Source organism: Pelmatolapia mariae, linkage group LG5, assembly GCF_036321145.2.
Source record: "Pelmatolapia mariae isolate MD_Pm_ZW linkage group LG5, Pm_UMD_F_2, whole genome shotgun sequence".
NCBI lineage: Eukaryota > Metazoa > Chordata > Actinopteri > Cichliformes > Cichlidae > Pelmatolapia > Pelmatolapia mariae.
Window position 1 is genome coordinate 13,599,412 of NC_086231.1, and position 11,651 is coordinate 13,611,062.

At 37.1% G+C, this 11,651-nt stretch overlaps 2 protein-coding genes across 2 annotated transcripts; both read left to right on the top strand.

The window, feature by feature from the left end:
- The first annotated feature begins 1,018 nt into the window (after positions 1–1,018).
- Positions 1,019–4,384, top strand: LOC134627815 (rano class II histocompatibility antigen, A beta chain-like). Its single transcript, XM_063474213.1, has 4 exons — positions 1,019–1,070; positions 2,950–3,240; positions 3,827–4,105; positions 4,245–4,384. Exons 1-4 carry the CDS (start codon positions 1,019–1,021, stop codon positions 4,382–4,384), a joined length of 762 nt encoding a protein of 253 aa, XP_063330283.1.
- A 2,958-nt stretch (positions 4,385–7,342) lies between these two features.
- LOC134627818 (rano class II histocompatibility antigen, A beta chain-like) lies at positions 7,343–10,094 on the top strand. Its single transcript, XM_063474217.1, has 4 exons — positions 7,343–7,397; positions 8,730–9,020; positions 9,549–9,827; positions 9,955–10,094. Exons 1-4 carry the CDS (start codon positions 7,343–7,345, stop codon positions 10,092–10,094), a joined length of 765 nt encoding a protein of 254 aa, XP_063330287.1.
- Positions 10,095–11,651: the final 1,557 nt, after the last annotated feature.

The window sequence follows — 11,651 nt, forward strand, 5'->3', positions numbered from 1 at the left end:
ACACTCTCACAAACAAAATCATGGTTTTGTAATGCAGTAATGCAGCATGCTTATGGGAAAGTAACATTAATCTAATTCATTTTTGGAATAATAATCTCTTACTTTACTCGTTACTTGAAAAAGGTAATTGGATTACAGTAAAACGTTACTTTTAACTCGTTACTGCCCATCTTTGCAGGTAAGCATCCTTAATTTTTCTACAGAATGTAGTTTTCTTTAGATTTTCCTTTTCCAGAAATCCATACATCTCATACATCACCAGAAATAATTCTAGAAACTACCAGAGACGGTAGCACCAACAGCAGTTAAACATGAGTTGAATTTAGGGTAATTATCAATACAGGAATGACAACAATCTGTTGGAAAGCCAGTCCTTAAATCCACAGTGCTAAGGAGAAGATGAGCGACAGTCGTGGCAGCTGACCCGAGGATGTTGCAGGAGCCAAGAGGAGGCGAGACTACTGCACTCACCGACACACTTCTTCCCACTTCCCACTTCTCAGAGAGAAAAAGAGGAACCAGTCTTTCTTTCAGCTTGACAGCTGTTGCTTTCACATTCTTGTTAGTGTTAATTACAGCTGCTGTGAGAAGTCAAACTGTTTTTCAAGATCTGGATTTTTTTTACTTGTTCATTATGAGTTTATGATCATGAGTGAGTGACTGTTTGAGGTCAACAAAGAATCCCTGTGAGTGTCTAAACGCAACGTTACAGTTTATGGCAGGTATAAATAGAAAAAAATAAATAAATGCACAGACATTTTAAAAAGGGTTCTTTACATTTATTTTCCTCAGTAGGTTGTTTCATTTGTGAAAGTTTTTTAAAACGCTTTTACTGTTGCAAATCGTCGGTGTATAAACAGATTTTAAGGAGAAATGCCTGGAATAATAGATAATGAAACGGCACCAGGTTCAGAGTGAACTGAAAGTGTAAGTGTATCTGAAAGGAAAGAGTCGTTCTCAAACGCCACAGCAGTTGGTTTAAAAACCAGCAACAGGGGTGCCTCATTCTGGTTTCAGCATGAACCGCTTCAAGTACTTGCTTCTGTGTTTCTTCTCTTTATTTATGGTTGGTGAGTATTTTTGCTTTTTACATGAAGCACCTTCTGTAAGGTACATTTTCAAAGGTTACTATATACTATGGGGTATAGTATATAGTACAAGGTTATGACTGTACTGCACTTTATATGCTAACCTTAATATGACCACAAAGTCCAGTGTTTACACAGTGCTGGTGTACATGCTGTACTTTGTGCCATACATCTTTTACGTTAACATAGTGGATTTATTTGAATGGAACTATAAATTTCAGTCGTGTGGCTCTGTGATCACAAACGTTGTTATCACGATTCGTAACACCAGCGCAAGACAGCGTTTCTGCTAAGGTCAAGTTCCCCATTTAGATGTTTGAATATGGGAAATGAAACAATCTAAATCCAAATCGAATGGACTCTAGTCTAAGTAAATACATCAACTTTTATACACTGGCCACAAGATTTTTACATGAAGTCTCATTAGTGTGCAGTGTTTTCTTCAGTAATGTTGTCAAAAGGCAGTTTGAAAAACTTTAGTTTTAGGTTTACCACTTATAATGTTTCAGATTGATTTAGCTAATGCTACATTCACATCAGTGACCTCACATGTTCTGTCTATTTTCCTCTACGCAACATTAACCAGTTACGTCCTTCTCTTTCCACCCAGTCTGCGTCCATTCTTGTCCATAGTCTCGTTACCTCCCGCCTTGACTATTGTAATTCTCTCTTGCATGTTTTCTCCCAAAAATCCCTCCAGAAGTTTTAACTGGTTCAAAACTCTGCTGCCAGAATCCCCTCCTACCAGCACATCACCCCTATCCTTCAGGAACTTCAATGGCTCCCTGTAAAATTCAGAATAGTGTACAAGCTTCCTCTGCTCTCCTTCAAGGCCCTTCATAACTTTGCTCTTTCTTGCCCTTTCTGACCTCTTAAGCACTACCTCTTCTGCCTGCTAACTTCAATCTCCTTCTTCTATCTAGCTGGCTTTGCCTTCTTTATGTATTTCAGGGCTATGCGAAGCAGAGCTTTCAGCTGCTCTGCCTGTGGAACTTTCTACCCCCACATATAAGAAACATTGGTTCTCTCACCCATTTTAAATCTCAACTCAAAACCTGAAATGAGATTTAAAATGTGGGAGAGAACCCAAAAATCTGTTCATATGTGCACATTCACTGTAAACTTATTGTTTATCTGATCTTGTGTTTAACTTTATTTATTTTTTTATTGTTCTTCATTTTGTCATTGTTCTATGTGTTTTATTCTATTGTGAAGTGTCCTTAGGTGTCTTGAAAGGTGCTTTTAAATAAAATGTGTTATTATTATTATTTCTATTAAAAAGAAGCTGTCTCTGCAGTTCACACATTTTGCAAAGCCACGCAGAAGGCCAGATCTGACACTTTGTGTTGTCTGTGGCAAAGTCAGACGGGCTTTTCTGTTCTTATCTACAGGAATTCATAAAATGAAGAAACAGATACCGTCACATTGGACATTATGTTTACACGAAAGAAGTTTCAATGTGAACATTTTCAAAATGATCAAGTGACTCCGCCTGCAAATTCAAAACTCATTCATTACCAGAGAGCGAGCTTTAGTTCCTTTTATACTGGCAAAAAAATCTAAATTTGATTGATGAAAATACTACATTGAACAGAGTGTGACCTGGATTTACTTGTCCAACCCAGTGGGACAATACCTGAGCATATGAGTGAAAAGGAACTTTTGAATCTGCTTTTCAAGAGCACAGCTGCACAAGCTCCCTGACGTGAAAGGAGGCCTTATCTTTTCTAAATGTGAGGAAGCACTCTTTTGGCTGGAAGCTTTGCTGAGGGTTGAACTTCTCTGAGCTTGAAAGTGCAATAAAGGCACAGAAAGACAAATCGGTGTCAATTTTTGATGAACCTTTTCTTTTCCTTTTTAGATTGTTCCATTAATGGAGATGGCTACTTCATGTTTGCTGATTTTTGGTGTGCTGCGCACTCCAGAGATCGGGAGAAAGTGGAGTATCTGGTCGATTGGTATTTTAACAAAGAGTTTACGATGCAGTACAACAGCACAGTCGGCAAGTGGACGGGCCTCACTCCAGCTGGATTAATCACAGCATCTCGGTTTAATGAAGACAGCTCTGACATTCGCCAGAGAAAAGTGGAGAAACAGCTGATATGTGTCGATAATGTTGATGTAGTATTCAACATAACTGTGGAAAACATGGGTGAATATTCAAATACTAGATGTATGCGTTGCTATCAGTAGAGAGAATATTATATATATAGAATACAAACATTTTCTTCCAAATATGAAAAAAAAAATTATGCAATGTGTTACAGTGTTTAATGACAGGAATTACAATGATAAAGCACTAAACCAAAACACTTGGACAATCTTAAACCTTCTTTTTTTGAAATGACCTTTTCTTTATTATAGGAAGTAAACACATTACTCCTTCCTGTATTTAAAAGGGCTAAATTACCAAACAAATGATCCCAAATTACAGTGCAAGGATCCATTTATGTAGTTTATCATCTTAAAGCAGCAGAACAAATATGGGTGTAATAACCCTCCTATTTTACAATCATTATTGTAACAGTAATACAGCAATTATACTCTAACATTTCAACTGAAGAGCAACACCCCAAACCATGAACAGGACTATAAATGATAGCACGAGCCTAAAACTAAACATTTCCATTAGTACTTTGTGATTTGCTTGGCTGTGATTCTCCCTTAATAACTTTATTTCAAGTACCTTTACAGAATGATGCATTTCATCATTAAAGCTGTTGACCTTCTGATTTCAGCTGCACCCAGCATGACTCTCCAGGAGGGAGACCACACTTCCAGCCATGACACAATACTCGTGTGCAGCGTTTATGACTTCTACCCCAAACACATCCTTGTGACTTGGTACCTGAATGGTCAGGAAGTGACTGAGGGTGTGACCATAAGTGAAGTGATGACAGATGGAGACTGGACCTATCAGGTTCACTCTTATCTGGAGTGCACACCTAGCCCAAAAGACAGAGTCACCTGTACGGTAGAGCATGTTAGCCTAAAGGAGCCCATGAGTTCTTACTGGGGTGAGGACAGACAAGATCATTTTAGTCAAAATGCTGTTGATAAATTCAATCATTCTGCACATTGATAGTGTTCTTTTTTATATATATAAGCACTGCATTATCAATCATTATGAATATGTGTCCTGGTGTTTTGTTGCAGATTCTTCCTTGAAACAGTCCGACAGGAGTTTTCTAACTGGAGGAGTTTGTGCTTTGCTCTTGGGAGCATTAATTTTGTCTTTGGGGCTGATCTATTACAGAAGAAAAACCTCTGATCCAACATTTTCAAATGCTCTATGAACTAAATCTACATATAATGATTTTTTTAAAAAAAGAAGGGAAAATTAAAATCTTGCCTTTTTTAACTTTATTGCAGATATGTTATTACAGAGTTTTTGTGTTTTGTTTTGCTTTGTTTTTTTTATTTCTTGTGTGCAGCGCTCTGATGCATTTTTAAGGTAAGTTAAATGGTAAATGGCCTGTATTTATATAGCGCTTTACTAGTCCCTAAGGACCCCAAAGCGCTTTACATATCCAGTCATCCACCCATTCACACACTGGTGATGGCAAGCTACATCGTAGCCACAGCCACCCTGGGGCGCACTGACAGAGGCGAGGCTGCCGGACACTGGCGCCACCGGGCCCTCTGACCACCACCAGTAGGCAACGGGTGAAGCGTCTTGCCCAAGGACACAACGACTGAGACTGTCCAAGCCGGGGATCGAACCGGCAATCTTCCGATTACAAGGCGAACTCCCAACTCTTGAGCCACGATCGCCCGAAGTTAAAAAAAACTTTTTAAAAATAAAGTAAAGATATTATAAGTGACTTAAAAGTACCCTTACTACCCTTAATAGTTATATGTTATGCATTGAATTTTATTTTATTACACACTGAATGATTTTGTGTTATAAAATTCACCCCAATTTAATCACTGTCCATTTACATTTTTTTTCTTTGCAATTTGAACTTTCTGTGAAAAAATGTTAAGTTTAGGTACAACTTTCAAAGCACAAGAACAGATCTCTTTGTTTGTTTCATTAGTGTTTTCCGTGTAGCTTCACAAACACTGACATTATATCACATTTAATAGTTGATTATAAATGCATTTGCAAGATGGGCGAGATGGGCATAGCTTCTGAGCCTGAAGTGTCTGAAAACTGCATTCTTTTTAATGGACAGTAGGGGGCAGTCCATCAGTACAGGAAAAAGAATGTAATTTTGTCTTCTTCGAAGATAAGACAGATGATTATTGCAGTAAAAAAACTGATTCCATATTTAGATGCCTGACTGTTTTAAAGTTGCAAGCAAAGGCGTCACGGTGATGCTTTCACGTAGTTTTCCTTTTGTCAGAGACACCCCAAAATTGCATAGCATATACCAAGTTTAAAGACTGTTGACATTAATTCAGAAAAATTACCTCCACAATATGAATGAATCAAATAGCATCTAATCAGTCTATGATGCATAACACACATTACAGAGCTGAGCCATTTTCGCAAAATCACTGACTGTCAAACTCCAGCAGTCTGCTGTTGATGTCAAGATTTGCAACAGCATATTGTTGTCTTGGGATTTGCATTATTTTATATTAAATATTAAATTAGATTTAATTATTAAATTTGAATGGCTGTACAGATAGAGTTAAGTCGGTCAGTGATTTAAGTCGGGCATGTTAAACTCTTTGTATTGTAACATTACATATCTGGATCACCTGAAGAGAAAAATATGTGACTGAGAATGCTACACATATTAATTTAATTAAAGAAAATACATTACAATATTGTTGTTGTGCTTTGTTTATATGTGTAAGTTCTGAATTCATTCATTGAAGTTGATAATTAATCTATAAATATTACACTGAAAGCAGTGATAAATAATAAATATTGTAGCAGATTAATTGTAACTGCCAGCTTGAACCTACTGGTAGCAACAATGTAACTGTAGCACAACCGTACACCTTACCTCTGTCGTAGTGTCTTTATATATGTACTGATATGCAGTACATGACTATGATATGCACTGATATTCTTTTGTCGACTTCCTCATATACTACCACACGTTCCTCTTTTGTCACCCTATCACATGCTTTCTTGAGATCCCAAAGACACAATGCAGTTCTCCATTAACAATCTCCAAACAAACAGCAGTAGGTTCATTCCTTTTTCCCATGAATCCATGTTGCTGTTTGTTTATTGGCAACTTCTCTCTTAAGCTAGTTTCAACAATTCTTGCCCATATTTTCATTGGATGGGTGAAGATCTTCATCAGTAGATACTACAGCTTTAGGCATATCCTTTTTTGTTTGTTTGTTTGTTTCATCTGTACCACTAAACTTCTTCTCCACCACTAAACTTGGTGAAATTGTGTTGAACAATCTAGTTAACCACACTTTCCTAGATCTCTCCATACATCCACAGGTACATCCTATGGACCAACCACTTTTCCACTCTTCATAGCTGCCCTCCACACTAATCTTCTGCATTTCCTCATTCACTGTCTTTACTCCATCAAATCTCCTCTTCCTCTCATTTTATTCATTCATCAGCTCCTCAAAATACCCCTTTCACCAACTCAACATGTTTCTCACTTGTTAGTACAGTCCCATCTCTATCCCTAATCACCCAAACCAGTCTGATCCAGCCACACTGATCCAAATGTGATTTAACAAAGATTTTACACCAAATGTCCTTCATGGCCCAACCCTCCACTTGTATCCCAGTTTAGGACCACTTATAGGAATACACTGGCTTGTTTTTTGTGTGTTTTCTTCTTTTACCTCGACAACTGCTGCTTTCAAATTGTTGTTACTGATGGTTACAATGTGGTGTGAGACGTCTGAATGTTTTTCATGATCTGTATTTTTTGAACTGGTTCATCATAAGTTTGTAGTCAATGACTGCCTGTAAAAAACAATCACCATGAATGCCTCATTACAATTTTTAGCAGGTAAAACTAGAAAAATTTATTAAATGCACATGAATTTTACTTTTTCTTTAATTCTTCAGTACAATTCTTCAAAGTACTTCAGTGTAATGTTATATATTTTAAAGGTTGTTAAACTGCTTGCACTGTTGCACAGTAATGTTTATTAAAACAATTTTAGGAGAGATGTCTGGAAAGAATTAGTGAACAGAACAAAATGTGGATCGGAGTGAACTGAAACTCTAAGTGAAAGAACAGAATCACTCACAAACTGCACACAGGCTGGTTTGTAATTGAATTCGTGCCTCAGTCACGCCTCATTTTGGTTTCAACATGAACCGCTTCAGGTACCTGCTGCTGCTATGTTTCCTCTCTCCACTTGTGGTGGGTGAGTAATTCTTTATTTTTATCTATAGATATCAAGTCATATATACATTGTACATCATTTTTAAGTGTTTTTCCATTTCATGCAGTAGTAGTGACAGTTTCAACATCTGCACGGCCATTTGACTGTTGATTCAAGATAGATTTGTAAAATGTATAAACCCGTCCTTTAGCATTTTTGGATCACATTTAAAGGCACGCAATCAATAAGACTTTACACATATGCAGCTCTGAGGAGCACATTAGTGCAGCATCAACGTACAATAACCACGTGTTTAGCAGGTACAGTGTTTAAAACTCAAAATTTGATGGTAGTTCATTCAGTTATGGTGTATTTCAGTCTAAACCACTGGTGTCAAACTCACTGTCATTCACAAGGGACCAAATGCGATCTCTAATGGGCTGAATCTGCAAAATAATTGCATGAAAACCCATTAAAATATTGTGCTTTTCCTTTTATCTTAAAAACGTTTATGAGTTTCAAAACACATAGGGGTCCGCTTGAGAAATATCAGCAATGTGTCTCACGTTTTCCACATCCCATCATTATTCAGTATCCGAAGAAACTTTTTTGCACAGTTACTTGGCTTAACAGTATTTCTTTGTTAGTGAGACGACTATACAACTGACAGTGATTCAGGCCTCTCACTCAGACTGGGTTAAAAAATCATTGTCATGATGTGAAATGTTGCCTTTTCACACAAAGCTTCTCAGTACAAAGTGAAAAGTATATTTTATTTAAAAGTCCGGCTCAGGCAGTTACGTATGTTTTCTATGCCATATTCAGATGCACACTGACAGACTTTTCCATAATTACCTTAAAGAGAAGCTGAATACAATGCCACTATGTACAGGAATCTATAAAATGAGGAAACGGTCAGCCTCGTGATGTACGTTACATCAACATAAAGGGGTTTTGAGTGTGAAGATTTTCTAATTTCCTATTAAAACAGAGAGGGAGCCTTGTTATTGTTGTTCTTATCAGACTTTCATTAATGAACATAATAAACTGAACAGAGTGTGACTTGGATTTAACCTGTTCTATCCAATGTGAGAATATCTGAGCACAGCAGCAAAAAGCAGTTTTGAATCTCTGCTTTTCAAGGGCACAGATGCACCAGCTCACTGATAAGAAAGAGAACTTGTCTCTTCTTACAGGGAACACCACCAGGTTGATAAAAGTTCAGATTTAAATATGAGGAAACTGTTTTGGCTGGAAACTTTGTTGAGGGTTGGCTGAGCTTGAAAATGAAAATAAGTTACAGAAAAATAAATCGCCTTTAATAAAATCTTGATTGTAGTAAATTTCTACAGCACTTCTTTCTTTTCCTTTCAGATTCCTCTGTTGATGAAGACGGCTACTTCATGTTTGCTGACTTTTGCTGTGTTATGCACTCCAGAAACAAGAAGACAGTGGAGTATCTGATCGATTGGTATTTTAACAAAGAGTTTACGATGCAGTACAACAGCACAGTCGGCAAGTGGACGGGTCTCACGCCGGCTGGATTAATCACAGCATCTCAGTTTAATGAAGACAAATTTGATGTTGAGCAGAGAAAAGCAGAGAAACAACTGACTTGTGTCAATAATGTTGATGCAGTATTCAACGGAGTTCAGGAAAACATAGGTAAACATTCAAACACATTAAATTAGATAGTACTGTTAGTACTGGAAGTGCATAGTTTTCTTCAAAATCTAATGGAAAAAATGTGACTTCTCACAGACAGTTTGCAAAATGTGCGCATCAACAAAGACTCTTCGAGCAGATAGTCCAGTTCATACAAGCCTGCAGAAACTTCTCATACTTTCCGTTACAAGATCTCTCAGAGCAGGCACAACACCATTCACTTCCTCTTGCAAAGCTTTTCACAATAAAATAAGATAGTTGTACAAATGAACGCTATATAATGCAAATGCTCTTTTAAGGAATTTCAAAACATTTTCTAAATACTTTAACCATCATTATTTCATATGGATTATTACTATTTGATATGGATTTCAATGTTTTTAATATTTCAAAACATTTTAATAGATGATATTTCTAACCTGGTTACAAACAAATACGTTGATTAACTAAAATAAATAACCAGTTATTTATGGCTGGTTTACAGAATGATGAATTTCATCATTAAAGCTGTTGACCTTCTGATTTCAGCTGCACCCAGCATGACTCTCCAGGAGGGAGACCACACTTCCAGCCATGACACAATACTCGTGTGCAGCGTTTATGACTTCTACCCCAAACACATCCTTGTGACTTGGTACCTGAATGGACAGGAAGTGACTGAGGGTGTGACAATAAGTGAAGTGATGACAAATGGAGACTGGACCTATCAGGTTCACTCTTATCTGGAGTGCACACCTAGCCCAAAGGACGGAGTCACCTGTACGGTAGAGCATGTTAGCCTAAAGGAGCCCAAGAGTTCTTACTGGGGTGAGGACAGACAAGATCATTTTAGTCATGTGCTGTTTGCATTTTTCTATAAATTCACAGAGTCCTTTTTTAGTTGAGCACTGCATTATTAACAGTTATGAATATCTCTGTTGGTGTTTTGTTGCAGACTCTTGCTTGAGACCATCTGAAAGGAGTTATCTAGCTGGAGGAGTTTGTGCTTTGCTCTTTGGAGCATTAACTTTGTGTTTGGGACTGATCTATTACAGAAGAAAAACCTCTGATCCAAAATTGTCTGGTTCTCTATAAACTAATATATCATCTTTTAATAAATCATCTCTAATAGTTGTTACAAAACAAAATTAAATAACTCAACATAGAAGAAAACTTTGATAAGTATATTGTATATTTAAAAAGTAGCCTTAATCGATGAATCTTTAAAATTTTTACTTTATGTTTATGTAACATTACATTCAGTGACAGTTAATGTGACATAGTTAAATTCAGTTTTAATCACCATACAGCTGCTTTATGTATGCAGCTACATAAAACAAGTGACACCATTACGGTCACTGTGAGCTTGCAATGCCAAGATCACTTTGAAAAATTATGTCCAAATAGTTATAGCTGTTAGGTAATTGTTCAGTAATGACTTTCTAAACTGTGTAATTAAATACACAGTTTAATTATTATTCTTTGCTGTATGAGCTTCTTGTTAAAAAGCTTCAGTGTATTTAATTGGTTCATATAAACTTTTGATTTGTTAGAATTTACCCCCATTAACCTATATTACATAATTACTTCAAAAGTTGTATCACACATTTATGTTTTATCCTATATTGCACACAGATATGTATTGCAGAATAGTTTGGGATTTAAACTGTTACATTCAGACACTAACAAATATGACAGGAGAAGCCTCTTCTCTGAGGACTTTGAGGGGGAGTGTCTGCCTGGACTGGTGGTGGCACCAGAAGGTACAAAACTTTAAGGCCAGACCAAAGCATATCTATAAATTCAGGTGTTTTGGAGTTCTCTCTCTTTCCCCCCTCTTTCACCCTTCTCTGAGTCTACAGGCCAGACACCAACCTAGAATGGTGATGTGAGAAGCGCCATCTCCTTTTAGGGAGACAGGAGGGTGCAGGAGATGAAACGTGAGCTGGATATCAGACATAAAGTTTTCCTCCAACTTTAAATCTGTGATGTTAACATTCTGTTTCTGTTCACACGAAGTAAAAGTGTTTACTGCCTGGGTGTGGCAGCCTTTGTCTCTCGGAGCATTGTGGAGAGGCGGGGGTCCATGGCGCCATGTAAAACTCAACTGAAATTCTAACTGATTGATAATAAATTGTGAAAATTTATAGTTTGAGCATATTTGTTTTCTCTCTTATAAAAATGAACATGGCAGATGTTAAAAAACAGAGTTCAACCCTGAAAGTAAAAACAGCATTGATGTCAGTGCAGTTTTACAAACACTAATATGTAAAATGAAGAAGAAGAAGCAGCTAGTTTTAGCTGTTCCTTTTCATGAGTAATCACCACAGCAGGTATTTGATTTGGCAGAACTTTATGCCAGATGTCCTTGCTGGTGCACCCCTGAGACTGAGACTTCATTATTGATACAATTAAATGTCACTGGCTGAAGTAAGAAATATTTTCGAAGCTCAGTTATCACTACAGTAAAAGATGGCCATTAGAGTTGTTTCCAGGTCTGAGGTCTTACCACTCATTTTAACCATTTTCCTCAAGAGTTTCTTATAAAGCCTTATAAAAACCAGCATGATAATAATTTTTTATATTTTGTGTGGTATCAGAAAGTCAACAGGCTTTGTCTGCAGTTAGGGAACAGGTAAGGATACGTTTGTA